At 41.6% G+C, this 17,168-nt stretch overlaps 1 protein-coding gene across 8 annotated transcripts in view; it reads left to right on the forward strand.

Moving 5' to 3' along the window:
* Nucleotides 1-17,168, forward strand: part of PDZD2 (PDZ domain containing 2) — a 316,382-nt gene that overhangs the window by 195,857 nt on the left and 103,357 nt on the right. For all 8 annotated transcript variants that reach the window (XM_026666378.2, XM_087958543.1, XM_087958550.1 and 5 more), the window contains one exon: nt 16,245-16,662. In XM_026666378.2, the coding sequence (XP_026522163.2) occupies nt 16,245-16,662 (418 nt within the window). The remainder of the gene's footprint in view (nt 1-16,244; nt 16,663-17,168) is intronic.

Below are 17,168 nucleotides of genomic sequence, written 5' to 3' on the forward strand. Positions count from 1 at the left end.
GGCTGAGGAATTCTGGGAGTTGAAGTCCACAAGTCTTAAAGTTGCCAAGGTTGGACACCCCTGATTTAGCTGTTTAGTGAACCTGGCTGCCCTCTTGATTTTGCTTGCCAAAAGGTTGCCAAAGGGGATCACATGACTTTAGGACACAGCAACAGTTGTAAGTATGAACCAATTGTCAAGAATCTGAATTTTAATCACACGATCATAGGGATGCTGTATGAAAAAAAAAATGATAATAAGTCACTTTTTTCAGTGCTGTTGTCAGCTTTGGAAGCCATATTGAGATTCGATGCTCCCACGTTGCCACCGTTGAGCCTGGGAAAGTGGGAGGGTGGGAATTCATTGGAGTATACCTAGTTAGACAAAATGCATTTCTTTTGTTGTTTCAAGGTCACGTAGTGTTGCGCATAGTGAAAAGGAAAGTTTACTTTGGGGACAGATGGTGATTGGGCCATGTGATGTGATGATGGGTATGGGGGATGGATTTGTAGTTTTTTTTTACTTTTGCAAGGAAGCCCCTTTCAGATTCGGGATTCCACAGATGTACCAGTTACTATCCAATTAAAGGGAACCTTTCAGTGATGTCTGCCTCTGAGTTATTGGTTGGAATGATGCGTTGCTGGAACGCTGACAGCTGTTGCAACTTTGAACGGTCCCTAAATGAACTGTTGTAAGTTGAGGACTACCTGTATCTCAAACCAACCTCTTACTTCTGCAAGTAAGCCCCAAATGTGTTTCCATCAAATTGTGCCTACTATCTCAGCAATAGAAGGGACTTCTGGCATAGGAATGAGGAGTTTCTTCATCTGGGGCCAGTGTTCCATAGAAAACGAAGGGACACGAACTATCGCATTCCTGCTGCTTAAAAAAATGTAAACATATTTAAAATGTTAACAATGCACAAGGGCCCTTCTGTGCTGCTTTTGCTGAGATCTTGGCTGCTTCGGTTTCATGGGCTTGAAGAAGCAGACTGGAGCTTTCAAAGAGGAGAGTTTCCGGGACCCAGAGTTTTCCAAATAGTAGAAATAAGATGTTTGCTGTCAGACTGCTTTAAAAAGCTGATGAAGCGTACCAAAGATGAAAGCGGTGCTTTAAAGCTGCTGGCAGTCTGAAAAAGTCACTACCGCCTTGAAAAGTAGCTTGTTCTGGAGACAAGCCCTTGATGGGGAGAGATGTGATGGCTTCTCTTGTGCTGGTAGCAAAGATAATAACCATTGGGTGTGTATGGCTTTGTCTAGGGATGCTGTTTGGATTGAGATGCACTGAATCTAGGGTGACATTCCAAAGGTTACTTTCAAAAAATAGGTCAGTCCAGGAAAATAAAGGTGGAGCTGAAAGAAGAAAACGGGTAGTTCAAGATTTAAAAAAGAGAGAGAGAGAGAGAGTGAGCAGGCTATATACTGTATATATATTTAAAATTTAATACATTAAGGACATAAATAATTTAAAAATAAGAGCCAGCCAGTTGCAGTTCTTTCCAGCAGAACAGCATCAAAATCTTTGCAGGCGGGAAGCAAATTCTTTTCATATCTAGACACACCTCCACATATGCACACACGTGCACACACATGTGCCTGCACACACGTGTATGCTTCTATCTTCTAGCAGTGCTATCTTTCACTTCAAATTACAGATCAACTGCTTTTAATTTTCACATACACTCACTTGTGCACGGATTTACAAGCAAAACCATTTCCTCCATTTGGTCATCCAGTAGAGCTTTCAAAAAGAAAAGACAAAATGCAATTTGGAAGATGAGCAAATCCAATCCAAGATATTTAGGAAGCTTAACTTTATTTGCATCTATATAGTTTTTCATTCATCAAAATCTCTTCATAGCCCTGAGCCTCCCTGACATTCAGAGAGCTAAAATCTGTTTTCAGGAGATTTGTCATATTGGCGACAAAGGAGACAAGAACTATAGAAGTTTCAGGGAGCGTGTATCTAGTTGGCTGCTTTGATTAATTTAGATGTACTGCAAAGTTATTTGCATGGCTGTCAATGAATGGATAAATAATAATTTTCTTGATGTGTGCTGTAGATCCTTTTAAAGGAGCTTATCCCAGAAATATTCTAAAATATTCTAACATTTCATTGTTTCCGACCACGTATTTCTCTCTCTTCAACTGAAGACAATAGAACTGAGGCTACTAATCAAAGCTGCATTTCTTAGGGACTGAGCTTTCATTGATTTAAATTCTGAATTAATGTTAGGATCTCGCTATTTAACCAAGTTCTCTAATATTTTACATCTTCCAAACTCCCGGATAAGTTAATATTCAGGGTATCAGGTTTACACTCAACTGTAGTTTGATTATGTCCTTGGGTTGGTTTCTATGCTGGGTATAGGCAGCACAATGCACTCCAATGAATCAAAGTAAAGCTTGTCCCAACTTATAGCAAGGCACGATTCAACATGTTAGAAATGAAAGTGTCTTTCACTGGCTTAGGCTGTCTTCCAGTTTCATTGATCCTAGTTATGCTGTCAAGTTATTCAAACAACTGGTGCATTCAGTCTTTCTTTTATATCAGTTAATAAGTCTTCTTTAAAAAAAAAAATAGTTCACTCACTGCCGCCCCCCCCCCCGCCCCCCAATGTTCTTTACAAAACCAAAGAAAAGAAAGAGAAAGGAACTAAAGGCTTGAATTGCAGGAGGGAACTCATAATGAGATAATAGACTGATCAAATCCAAACAAAAATTAAAGAGACAGAGAATATTTCAATGGCTATTTGATGTTGCTCTAGCGGAAATAAGATGGGCTTTCTTCCTTGGTGCAAAAAAAAACATGTTCTTATGAAAGCCACTCGGTCTGGCAGAATTACTTATGAAAATCCTTGATGAAAGAAGCCATGAGAAGCAGTGGATGCGATTCATAAATATTTGCATAAGAAGAAATTGCCATGGAGCTCGGGAAATCCTATACTGCTGTCATGAATTTCAAATCCGCTTAACACTTTTTGAATGCAGCCTGAGTATTCTCCCAGTTCATATTGCGGAATCAGCAATGTCGTGGATGTGATGGTGGATGTGAAGAAAAACTAAGACTTGTTTACTATTTCTTTTATAAAAATTGCTTTAGGCCTGCCCTATAAGTACCCTGGGGATGTGCATGGATCTGGTTCTGATGATCTGCCCAAACTTCTCCATTTCATCCATTTGTTTGCATTTCCTTTAACTGATCTGATAGTTTTATATTCTGCCTTTTCTCATATGGTGTGATGACCTGGGGAGAGGCATGGAGGCAACATGGTCAGTTGATAGGTCAAGCTCCCCTTTATTGCTCCCAATTTTCCCCCAAACACTCCCACATTTATGGCAAGTCCTGGAGCAAAGTGCTCACACACACACACCTCCAGCAGCCTCTGGCTGTAAGCAGCCCAGCAAAATGCTGTCAGCACAATGGTTTCAAGGCAAGAAGTCCAGCGGGCAAGGGAACAAGGCAAGGAGTTCAATGAAGCAAAGGAATAAAGCAATGAGTACACAAAGCAAAGGAACAAGGCAACTATAAGGCAAGAAGTCCAGAGAACTCCAGATGTCAGCAACGGCACACAAAACTCCACGAATGCATACTTGTTTCCGACAAGCACCCTCCCTACAGCATCTCCTTAAATCTCAGTTCCCAGGTGTGCTTTGTGAAGAGGGGTGAGGCGCTCTCCTCCCAAGTTGTCGGGTCAGCCTGTGCTGTTCCTGCCTTCTCTCCAGTCTCCATGCCTGGGGATCAGGTGGTCCTTGTTCAATCCCTGAGTTCCATTGGTCATCTCTGTTAGGGATAACATTGTTTTACCCTAACTGTTTTGGGTAAAGATAATAAAATGATGAATCATGGTTTGTCAGATAAAGTGTATGTGACTTTAAGCTAAAGGAATGTAATTAAGGGTGCAGCTGTAAAAGTACTATATAAGCAGCAAGGCACTCTCTGGCTCTTACTGGCTGGCTTATTGAAGACTGCGTTCTTGCTGAAATGGGGAGTGAAGAAGTGTGTTGATATTTCTCAACGGAGAGAAGATTGGACTGATTTATTGTAAGTGTACTGACATTGGCTATTCAACACGGACTTTGCAAATAGAGTATCCCTGACAAGACTTGACTGAAATTGATATATGACTACTGGACTGTTTACATGACTATGCTATAATTCTTAAATGGAATAAATTATAATTTTGATAGCACAAGCGTATCTGTATTTTTACTGCGTGTTAACTAGAAAACTTATCTCACACATTTACCTGTCTTCCTATCTGACTTCGCTGTACATTCTGTTTAGTTTGTTTTCCTTAACACCGTTGGGGAATCCAGGCTTAACAATCTCCACTGCTTGCCCTCTCTTCCCCCTCCTCTCTTGGTCATCCTTCTCCTGTTCTTCCCTGCTGGCAAGCAGTCCCAAGAGACCCAGGGCTGCCTCGTCTTGTCCTACCCGTGTTCCTCTGAAGCCAACAAGGCCACCCCCTCGACCTCCATTGACCCCCACCTCCAACTCATCATCCTCCACGGACTCAGGCTTCGAAGGAGCCACGAGATAGGAGTAACATATGATTTGTTATATTATCTCCATCACCACCACAACCATGGGGTTTTAGCTTGGGCTGTGGGGGAGTGTCATCCGGTGTGTTTCTGTGGCTGAGAAAAGACTTGAACCTGGATCTCCTCAGTCTTGACCCCTTCAGTAATAATAGGGAATCTCCCATGGAGCAATCCTGAGAGTTAATATCACAACACACCTGAAGGCTTCAACTTTCAGAAGGCCTTCACAGATGTTGAAAGGCATCTGTCAAACTTGGCCAAACAGGAATGCTATTTGTGTTTAGGCTCGTAATGTGACTCACTCATTAGAAGTAATTATTGTGGCAGCTTAGGTACTAGCTGGTGGTTTGTTATTTTGGAGCGTGTTCATATTATCTTTCCAAACAGGTGTTGCTGGCTTGCCCAGTTCTTGCAAGCCTGAGAACCAGAATTTGACAGAATGAATGAATTGCTGAAACACCATTAAAAGTAAACAACTCTCTGTTCTAGCTTAGAAAACCAAAAGGGGTTGGATTGCTGATTGATGACCAGCAACAAGCATGAATTATTGTTCTGCCAGTGGCTTAGAAACAAGATACTATGGTGCCTCCCAGTACTTAATAACAAGTACTTTGTCCTTCCATTGTGTAACATCAGTTAAACCTTCAGGCCAATCTGATACAAAAAGATGTCAATTTTGAGTGACTTGCCCAGCATGTTTTGGTCTAGTGTATTCTTATCTTGGTCTTTTTACATCAGAGCTGGATGTTTTAGGTGATGCTTGGGCTACTGCCAATTTGCATTAATGGCAGGATTCTAAAACCAGGCTTTCAAAGGTCCCAATGCTTGGGTTGATGTTTTGATGTTCAGTAGTCATTTTTATAAATTATTTTAGTCAATCTGCATTTTCTTCTTTGGGTTGAGCAGTGCTGGCCCTGTCACTGAATAGGGCCAGGTAACAATGCTAGGAGATAGCAACAAAGTGTTAAAAGCAGGCTGGGTTTGATGTGACACATCTCCTAAGCTATGTTTGTGGCCTTAGCATCAGAGTGTGTTAATAATAATATACGGAATACTAATGCTCTGATGATCATTTCAGAAAATTCTTAGTGAGTCCCTGGAAGCCAAGAGGAACATACGCGCCAAATTTCAAGTTTGTAGGCTTTACGGTTCTGGAGATTTTGTGATGATGCGTGAGTTATATTTCGCTTTTTATATATATAGATAGAATAGAATGTTGTACCTGCTATTCTTCTCAAAGGAAATTAGCTGTTGGGAGGAACAAAATACAGGTAGCCCTCAACTTACGACCACAATTGAGCCCAATATTTATGTTGCTAAAGTGAGATATATGTTGTGTTTTGCCCCAGTTTACGACCTTTCTGGTCACAGCTATTAAGTGAACCACTTCAGTTGTTAAGTTAGTAGCAAGGTTGTTATGTGAATCTGGCTTCCCCATTGACTTTGCTTGTCCGAAGGTCGTAAAAGGGGATGGCATGATCCTAGGAGGTCATGTGGCAAAGGTTATAAGTTGACCTTTTGCCAAATGTCTCAATTTTGATCACATGACCATGGAGACGCTGCAGCAGTCATAAGTGTGAAAAACAGCAATAAGTCACTTTTTTCATTGATGTTGTAACTTTGAACGGTCATTAAATGAACTGTTGTGAGGGAGGATCACATGTACAGCAAACTGTGGAAGTTTCAGGATTAACCTACTTAATGATGATTAGTCAATCATCATTACGCTAGAGGTGGCCTATGTAAATTTATGGCACAATAAAAAGGAGCATTCTCTTTAAATTGAACCTACCTCCTGGTGGCTTCATCCAGTTTTCTGGGCACAGTGTGGATGGCACTTTCTTCCTTCAGAATGTTTTTGTTTTTTTTAAATTCCCAGTTTGGCCTACATACAGTTATTAACCCCAAAGGGACAAGGGAACTCGTGTTGGTATCTGAATAGGTGAAGTTCACCTCTGCAGTAAAAGCGTTGCTTTGAGGAAACAAAGAGAATTCGGGGAAAGAGAAATGACAGTAATTTGTCACGCAGGGTTCTCTTAATTTCCAGACTGCTGACACAGATGTTGTCCACATGGAGTGTCAGTGATTTTTGCTCAGTTTTCCTGCATTCTTTACCTTCCAGATGCCTCAGCCAGCATGCCAACAATGGGGCTGTAATCCAAAACATATGGAAAGCAGAGGAAGTCTACCACATACCATAGCAGCTTCCTTTATTTTGCAGTGTTATTGGCCTGTGTAAAATACTCACCTTCTGAGTTTGTTTGCTTAAATGAAAGGATATGGTCTGCCTTGTGGGTACACAATGATGGTTGGTGATGTAATGCAGCTTTCGCCAGCCGTATGCTCTCTATGTTGGACTTTTACTGGAGAATTGTAGAAATTGAAACCCACTGAAGCATATTTAAGGAACCTAAAAGAAGGAATGTACTATACACTTTGGTTGTCTACAAATGTAGACATTTATGAGAAGGATGCATGTTACACCATGCATATAGTATAATGTGGTAGAGGAGAGGAAATTTACAATTTTAAAGTGCAACCCATCTGAAATAATAATCTACAGTCAAAATATTTTTGTCTGTTTTCACTTTGTTCTTACATTCTTCATTTCTGTTTTAAGGATTTGGGGGCAGTTTAGACTGGGATAATGACAGAGAAAGAAAGGGATCCAGATTCTTAAATACATTTTTCTAATTTTGCATCTGTCAATCCATCCATCCAATTTATATTCAGCTTTCGCTCTGAGACCTCAAAATAGTGCGCAGAGGAACCCTGCCTCATTTTATTGTCACAGCAGTGATGTGGTGATTGCATGTCTCACATTTACCATATTTTAAAACATTTATCTGATTTAGAAGATGGATATGGAAACTATAATTCTCTAAAGGGAAGCTAACAGAGAGTTTTCAGGAAAAAAAATTCTACAAGTTTTTATGTATGCCAGAGAAGATTTCATACCAGAACTTTGTCAAGTAAATTGCATCTTTTATGAGGCATCCATCTTCCATAACTGAGTTCCTTCCAAATTCACCATGGTTCATGCTAGCTGAGAATTTTGGGAGGTGTAGTCCCAATGCACCTGGAAAGTAGTAGGTTTAGAAAGGCTGTTCCAAGATGCAGTGCTGTCATTTATTTATTTTTTTCTGTCCATCTTGTTTGAGGTCAGTTTACACGCTGAAAGAGAAGGCAGGAGTGTTTCAAAGTAAATGACTAATTAAATCACTCAGCTGCCTGACAACTAAAGCTTCAATGTGAAAAAAAACACCAGAATAACTTCACTTAAATGAGGACAGTGAGATGAGGACAGCTACAATTATATGTGTTTTTTTTTGTTCTACTTGATTAATTCTGTCAATTGATGTTCCTGTTGTGAGATATAATTCTAAAAAGCAGCTTGCTATACCTTGCTCCCTTTCTAAATAAATCCCATCTTGTCTGAAAGCACAGAGTGGGATGTATTTAGGGCACTTTTAAGATTTGTTTTTCCAAACGTATTATGTTAACCACGGTACCAGGAATCGAAGAGTGGCAACTTCTTATATTAATCAAAGAGACACAATTATAACTGATGCTATAGTTAAGACTTAAGGTGAAGGGGCCAAAAGATGCAGTTCAGGGAGGAGTCAATAATTTTCCTTTTTATATCTCTATGGAGATTCTCAGTCATCCAGGTCATGGTTGTCCCAAAGATCCTTTTTCAAGAGGCAACTGGACTTTCTGGTTTTTCTTTGAAAACATTTTGCTTTTCTTCAGCTTCCTTTTTATAGGTTGCCTTTCTGCATAAAATAGAATAGAATAGAATTCTTTATTGGCCAAGTGTGATTGGACACACAAGGAATTTGTCTTGGTGCAAATGCTCTCAGTGTACATAAAAGAAAAGTTACATTCGTTAAGAGTCAAGAATCATAAGGTACAACACTTAATAATAGTCATAGGGTACAATCTGAACGAAAGAAAATTCCACCTCACCCTGTTATTTTGTATATATTGATAGCCTAACCCACCTTGTACTTTGTTTCATCTCCCCTCTACGTTGGACCCTTGTTCCCTACTTAAACCATGATCAAGCCCCATTCTTCAGCTTATTAAATCTTCTACACTACTTCACTCCACCCAACGTATTCAGTTGATTGCCTTATCACATCTTGAGCTGCTTTCAAGATATCTATCTCAGCTCCTGCTTTTCTGCACAATATTTATCCTTGCGATTTGCACCCACACAACTTGCTCTTCGGGCTCGAAGTTTTGGCTCAGAATAATCAAGAATTTAAGTCTAATCCAGCCATTACCAAAATTGCGACCGTGTTTTGTTGCAAATGCCAGTGCCGGCGGGAAGTGAATGCTATGTATAGTTCTTGAAGAAGCACGAAGGCCTCTTTGGACAGTTTCCTCAGTTGACCTCTGCTTCCCAAGAGACCTTCTCACAACAAGTACGGAAATTTAGTACTGGTGGCTTTGTGTCAATGAGAGGAAATATTCAAACTAAAATAATTATCATGGAGATTTTAAATGCTGTGAATGAATTAATTAAGTGGAATCTGTTACTAGCTTCTTAAGGGTTTTAATTGAATCCACTTTCAAGCAGTGGAACCCTCCCTTTGCCAGAGTGAACATTCCAGTTACACAACAGTGATTACTGCAGTTTCTGTTTTCAATATCAGAGCTCCACTGAGATCTGGTTAGCAATATACTCTTCCTTTCCTTTTTCTAAAAAAAAAGGGGGGGGATAGCTTAAAATATGAAAGCAATCGTTTTCCACCAGAGCCTAGGGCTTCCAAGCTGAAAATGAGAGGAACAACACAAGCAGCCTGAGAATGGTGTGGCAAATTTGAATATAAACTGGATTGAAATCCTGAAGGCATATGGAGTTGAAACGCTGAAAATAAAGCACAAAACCTCCTGAATATTCTGAGGCTAGCTTTATTGAAAGTTTGACTCATTTCAAGTACTCTACAAGCTGCCAAAAGTGGGGTTTGGGGTCCTATTTATCCTGCTGGCTGCCAGAACAAAACAGATTTGATAGAATCCAGCCTTTATTGGCAGGGTGTTATAGCCTGGAGTCTCCTATTTTTGTCTTGAATGGGAAGGCATAGCAATCTGTGTCCAACCTCTGAAGAAGCCCACAAGATAGGAGAGAGGGCTCCAGGAAGAGGTAACAGATCTCACCAGCAGTAACAGTACGTGCCACAAGGTTGTGCAAACCATAAGAGCCTTTGGTGGCACAGTGGTTAGAGGGCAGTACTGCAAACTACTTCTGCTGACAGCCAGCTGCCTGCAATTTGACAGATCGAATCCCACCAGGCTCAAGGTTGACTCAGCCTTCCATCCTTCTAAGGTGGGTAAAATGAAGACCCAGATTGTTGGGGGCAATAGGCTGACTCTAAACTGTTTAGAGAGGGCTGTAAAGCACTGTAAGTAAGTCTAAGTGCTATTGCTATTATTTCAAAGAGGGTTGGTGTGGATTCAGCTACTGCAAAGAAGGCATTTTCATATAGACACATAGGCGTCATTCACAAATAATGCTAGATCAGATTTTTTTAAAATTATGGTTGGTTAAGCAAGCCATAATGGCCTCCTAGCTCAGCCATCCCACTAGCAAGTGAATCAAGTTCTGGTTTGGCCATAGGGTTCTACAGTGCTTAGAAGGAACTGGTTTAGCCAGGATTCACCTTAGCATGGAGGAACTTCTATCTGCGTGCATAGTCTTTATGAGAAAAGGAACCTTCTCAATCTTCTCATATCTCCAACAGGGCTGCGGTGGCTTCGCTTGGTCACCTCACAAAGTTTTATAATCATTGTGCTTTTAACATTTGAAGACGTCCCGCTCTGACCCAGCTCCCCAAACACGACAAGCCCTCTGTAGTTGAAGCAATGAATCCTTGATTAGGAGCACCAGTAGCCTCTGCAAAAAGTTTCTCTCTTACAGCAGGCTAACAAGTCTGTCCGGCAGGGAGATGAATAGTTGTCTGCCACATCTATTCATCTCCCTGCCCACTGCCTTTTATTCCCAGAGCTAGGGTGGGGCTTCGCTAGCAGCGGTGGCTCTTCTGTCCCAAGGATCAGCCCACAGATTTCCACTGCTCTCCTCTCCTCTCTGCCTTCTGTGCATCCACGTGTCAAGCACTGGACCCAGCTGTTCCTCCTCTTCCTCATCCGCCACCTCCATACCTGGGGCTGTTGAGTCTCCATCTGAGGGCTGATGGATGGCCCAGGCTCTGTCTCTCTCTCTCTCTCTGCCAGCTCTGTTCCCTCTTCCCCCTCAAGCTCTCAGGTTGCCTTGATGCTGATCCTGATTCCCATGTCTCCTCCTCCTCCTCCTCCTCCTCCTCCTCCTCCTCCTCCTCCTCCTCCTCCTCCTCCTCCTCCTCCTCCTCCTCCTCCTCCTCCTCCTCCTCTAATTCAGCTGTTGGAGGGATTGGTGGCTGAGAGGCCAAAACACATCCCATTGAAGCTCCTTTCTCAAAACCTGGACCTTAACCTGAGACATTGTTTTTAAGCCAAATCGAATTTCTCATCCTGGAAGGCTTTTGGGTCTTTAATTGTCATGCAGCGGTGGCAGTGTTGAAAGTGAAAAATACTTTAAATACAGCAATAGCACTTAGACTTATATACCACTTCACACTCTGAGTGGTTTACAGTGTCAGCATATTGCCTCCAGCAATCTGGGTCCTCATTTTGTCGACCTCAGAAGGATGGAAAGCTGAGTCAACCTTGAGCTGCTCAGGTTCAAACTCTTGACTATGGGCAGAGTTAGCCTGCAATATGGCATTCTAACCACTGCACCACCATCAAATATTAAAACCCATTGAATATAATATTGGAGAAGCTGAAGCTCAAATACTTTGGCCATCTAATGAGAAGAGAGGACTCATTGGAAAAGACTGGGAAAGATTGAAGGCAAAAGAAGAAAGGGACAGTAGTGGATGAGATGGTTAGATGGTGATCAACACAATGAACATCCATTTGGGCAAACTACGGGAGACAGTGGAGGACAGGGCCCCCTGGTGTGCTCTGGTCCATGGGGTTGTGAAGAGTTGGACACAACTTAGTGACTGAGCAACAACAACAAATACCAAGAAGGGTAGATGGGGAAAGAGCTGATACAGGATAGCATAGCTTCAGGTATCAGCAAGCCTCTTAACTCTACAATGGCTTTCAAGAAGATCTATCATCTATGCAGTTCTGCTTCTCTTGCTTTCTCACTTAAGATCTGTCAAGATCTCCATTCCCTGGGTGTTGTAATGACAAGTTTGGTTACTGCTTAACTTTCGTTGCTGTTTAGCACAGTAATCCATACAATTAATTATCTCTAGTTAAAGTCTAACATATGTTTACTTCCTCTCTCTGTCCTCCTTTAGATTAGTGACTTTGTTTACCTGAGTTGTATTTGCTTGGAAACATTCTTTATCTGAGGTTTGCCATCCGAGATTGGAACATTCCTGCAATTACAACTCTACACCTGGGCTTCTCTCCTGGTCTTATTTGTTCAAGGTTTCCTACTTGGTGTAACTACATTTAAATCTTTAATCAGAGTCAGTTGTGAGCATAGACACATCCCTGAAGTTATTTACAAAGCTCTTTAACCCTGTAGGTTGAGTGAATATAATGAAGATTTGCTCCCGATTCCACATCAGTTTTAAATTCTGTAAGGAAATAATTGAAACGCTTTCCTCATGAGAAATTCCAAACTAATAACTATTCCAATTTTCCTTAGAACCACTGCATTTGAAATTCATTTTTTCTTTAGAAATTAAATTTACATGTGTACACATTGTTCTCATATTTCACTTAAATTAGCTCAGTAGACCTTATAAAACTTTGCTGTATGTTATTTTAGGGTAGCACCTTATTATAAATGGGAGTGACTGAGGACGAAAGAAGGGTTGTAATGAAAATGGGAATTATTAAGCCAAGCATCAAGAGCACACCAAATTGCCTATTCCTGTTTGAAAGCAACTTCTGTGTTCTTCAGCTAGCTGTTCCTAGCAGTAAATCAATGGTGGGTTTCAAAAAAGTTTCTTATTGGTTCAAAGAGCTCGCTTCGCACTCAGGGCTCAAACACCAGCCTCTGTATCAACGCTGGTGAGCTGTGCTGTTTTTTTAGCTCAGCTGAGGCACGGCAATCCGCTGTGCCACGCAGATCAGCTGAGCTAAGAAACAACAGAATATAGCAGAGGAAAGAGCAGGGGTGGGTGAGCAGGCCTAGCCAGAGGTGGTATTTGCCGGTTCTGCAAACTAGTCAAAATTTTCGCTTCCAGTCTGCCAGAACCCACCTGAACCGGCTGAATACCACTTCTGCAGTAAATGTAGTATCAAACTATCAGGATCTTTTATAGAATATATATAGAATAGAATATAGAATTCTTTATTGGCCAAGTGTGATTGGACACACAAGGAATTTGTCTTGGTGCAAATGCTCTCAGTGTACATAAAAGAAAAGATACATTCATCAAGAGGCAAGAATCATAAGGTACAACACTTAATAATAGTCATAGGGTACAATAAGCAATCAAATCATACTAGGAAACAGTCAATATAAAGCGTAAGGATACAAGCGACAAAGTTACAGTCATACAGTCACAAGTGGGAGGGGATGGGTGATAAGGAGTAATAAGAAGTTTAATAATAATAGTAGTGCAGACTTTGTAAATAGTTGGACAGTGTTGAGGGAATTATTTGTTTAGCAGAGTGATGGCTTTTGGGGGGGGGGGAAACTGTCCTTGTGTCTAGTTGTTCTGCTGTGCAGTGCTCTATAGTGTCATTTCGAGGGTAGGAGTTGAAATAGTTTATGTCCAGGATGTCAGGGGTCTGTAAATATTTTCACAGCCCTCTTTTTGACTTGTGCAGTATACAGGTCCTCGATTGAAGGCAGGTTTAGTTTAGTTTAGTTTACTTTATTGTCATTGCACCTCATACAACAAAATCAAACACCATCTTCAGTGCACATCATGACCATGAAAATAAACACAAACACACATCCTTCACCCTCCACACATTGAACCAAAAAACCCCGACACCGCAACAATACTGTACTATACAGAATTGAAAAAAGCTACTGCCCTGGGATAGAAGCTGTTTTTCAGCCTATTTGTCCTTGTTTTTATTATTCTGTACCATCTGCCAGATGGTAATAGTTCAAAAAAAGGGTGCCCAGGATGAGATGGATCTTTGAGAATGTTTTGGACTTTCTTAAGGCAGCGGGAGCTATAAAGCTCTTCCAAAGAGGGGAGAGGGCAACCAACGATCTTCTGGGCAATGACGTTAACCCTCTGGAGTGCTTTCCTATCTGCTACTGTACAATTGGCAAACCATACAGAGGTGCAGTAAGTGAAGATACTCTCTATGGTGCAGCGGTAGAAGGTCACCAGCAGTTTCTCATTCAGTTGTTGTTTTCTGAGAAGTTTCAGGTAGTATAATCTCTGCTGGGCCCTTTTGACCAGTGATGCAATGTGAGCACCCCAGGTTGGTAATAATTGTTTTTTAATATGAGTCCTGTGAAGTTTCTGTGTTGTGATCAGTAAGCAATTGGAATATTTATGATCCTTCCATATCGTGCTAAACATCTCAGAGTGTTGTAGATCCTGTGGAGGTCTCTGCAGAGACAATTCATTCATGCATTCATTACAATGCAGTACAGGTAGCTCTTGACTTACAGCCATTCATTTAACTTTGACTGTCTAAAATTACAACGGCATTGAAAAAAGTGACTTATGACTGTTTTTCACACTTATGGCCGTTGCAGCATTCCCATGATCTCACGTGATTTACATTTGGATGCTTGGCAACTGACTCACATTTATGACGGTTTCAGGGCCCCCAAGTCACGTGATCCCCTTTTGCGACCTTCTGACAAGCAAAATCAATGGGGAAGCTAGAATCACTTAATCCTGTTAGTAATTTGACATCTGCAGCAATGTCAGTTTTGGAAGCCATATTCCACGCTTTCTCACATAGCCTGAGAAAGTGGGAGGGGGAGTGATTTCAATTAAGTTGCTCTAAGTAGACAAAATAAAATTATTCTGTTAGTTCAAGGTCATTTAGTATGGCGCAGGATGAAATAAGGATCTTACTTTTGGATGGATCGTGACTGGGCCATGTGATGTGATGACGACCAAGGGAGGATGGATTTGTAGTTTGGGAAATTGTGGAAAGCCCGAAAACTTTTAAATTCGGGATTCCACAGATGTGCCAGGTGTTATTCTAATAAAAGTACTTTTGAGATATACTTGTCTCGGAGTTACTGATTGGAATGGAGGTTTGCTGGAATGCTGACAGGCGATTCGTTTAATAAATGTGGCAACAAAAATCATAAAATAGGGCAAGGTTCGCTTAACACATTTCCCACTTAGCAATATGAATTTTTGGCTCAATTGTGGTCGTAAGGACTACAAGGATAGTTTGAGGACTATCTCTACAGGTAATCCTTACATACACGCTTCTTGGAGCCTGCCATTTATGTGATAATGGTAAAATGAGTTTATGACCTTTTGTGCAGCAGATATACACGGCAGTCATAAAGTGAACACAGGGAACATTCAGTGAACCCATTATTTGATATGGTGTGGTTTTACTGAAAACTTCTAAGTTAGTGCTGGTTTTCAGCAAAACCATCGCAAAATGTGGTCATTGGGATGCTGCAAACAGATGTAAATGCAGTTGGGTTGCTGAGCACCCAAAGCGTGGGAAGGTGGGTAACCTTCAGAACTGGGTTGTAACTCCCTTTTTTCCAGGATGTAACTTCGAACAGTTGCTAAGCGACTTGTCTTAAGTCAAGGACTATCTATATTTGTTCTCAGGCTTTTCTTGGGGAAGTTTATTTGGCAACTTTCCATGAGGGATTTGGAAGGGCTTCACATCAGTGTCCCTTAAATCCCAAGAAATGCTCCATTCCAAATGGATCAGACTGTAAGGGGTTGTTCTTTTCCGCACGTGAAACCGTAAAAACCGCATTGTTGCAACTTATATGGAATCCAGAACGGGTCTCTGAAGAGTTGATTCTATATGAAATGCAAGAAATTCATGGGGAACGCTTGACATAATCCGAATGAAACTTCTAAGCTCGCGTTTCTAACACAGATTCAAGATTCAGGGTGTAGAGCACGGCTGTCCAACTCCCGGCCTCCAAGCTGGATGTGTCACGCGCTGCCCATGCCCGCGCCTGGTTTAGCGAAGGGGGGGAAAGATCCTGATTTGTCACGTGACGACTCCGTGACGACGTGAGTTTGACACCCCTGCTGTAGAGATTCTCAGTCATCCAAGTCATGGTTGTTCCAAAGGTGCTTTTTCAGGAGGCAACTGGAATTTCTTGTTGTTTTCTTTTGAAGACAAGAACCTTCTTCAGCTCTGACAGGATCCATTCCCCACCATCCTGTCAGAGCTGAAGAAGCTTCTTGGATGAGAAGCGAAAGTCCAATTGCCTCCTGAAAAGCACCTTTGGGACATTCAAGATCCAGGGTGCTTATTGATTTAGGTCCCTGTCTACCTTTCTCTAGCTTTCTCCATGATTCAGCATATGTTAGCAATTTGATCTCTAGTTCCTCTGCCTCTTCGAAATCCTGCCTTTACTGCTTAAATGGACTCCAGAAGATGACTAGAAGGCCTGGGGGAATGTTGCCCATAGGGTCACGATGGGTTGGACATGACTTTGCAACAAAGAACAACTACCTTTCCCAAGCAAATATATAAAAGCTTGCATTTTTCTTTCTTCTCTCCTCCCTGCAGTTATCTGGCTGATCAGTGCTGGAATGGCGGCTTCATCTACTTGATCATGTTACGCCGAATCAAGCGCAAGGCCCCACTTCCTCCGTCAAATGGCAACAACAGTAAGAGCACCGAACCCAAAGCCAGGCCTACCTCCGAACCCAGTGGGAAAACCACCCCAAATGGCAAAAGGACGAGAAAGTTTGGGGTCATTACCCGAACTGTTTCTGGGGGTAAGGACAACAAGAGCACCTCCAGAACGGAGCAGGAGAATGGACATTGCACCCTGGATGGGTTGCATTCAGTGGCATCCAAAGCAGAGAATCAAGGGGACGATCAGTTTCTCACAGCAGACTTCCCTTTTCCAGGAGACCATTACCGCTCCCGTCTTTCAGATGGAGGCATTCTAGACCTCAACTCCAGTGAATTATCCTTACAGGTAAAGACGTCAAGAACTTTCAGTACTTGGGTACCAGAAATAAATAAATTGTGTGTGTGTGTGTGTGTGTGTGTGTGTGTGTGTGTGTGTGTAAAAATTAAAAAAGAGGTACTTGTTCCTTCAATATTTAAACCTTCTTTGAATATTGAACATTTAAAAAGATTAAAATGGTCCATTGAGCCGCGTTGGCGCAGTGGTTAGAGTGCAGTACTGCAGGCTACTTCTGCTGATTGCCAGCTGCCTGCAATTTGGCAGTTCTAATCTCACCAGGCTCAAGGTTGACTCAGCCTTCCATCCTTCTGAGGTGGGTAAAATGAGGACCCAGATTGTTGGGGGCAATAGGCTGACTCTGTAAAACCACTTAGAGAGGGGCTATAAAACACTATAAAGTGGTATATAAATCAAAGTGCAATTTCTATCGCTATTTATCGGCCTGGGAGTTCTGGGAATTGAAATCCACACATCTTAAACTTCCAAGGTTGGGAAACACTGCTCAAATGAATCAG

This window comes from Notechis scutatus, chromosome 2 (assembly GCF_049901735.1).
Source record: "Notechis scutatus isolate UNSWTSFEM ecotype Mainland chromosome 2, rNotScu1.2, whole genome shotgun sequence".
Lineage (NCBI taxonomy): Eukaryota > Metazoa > Chordata > Lepidosauria > Squamata > Elapidae > Notechis > Notechis scutatus.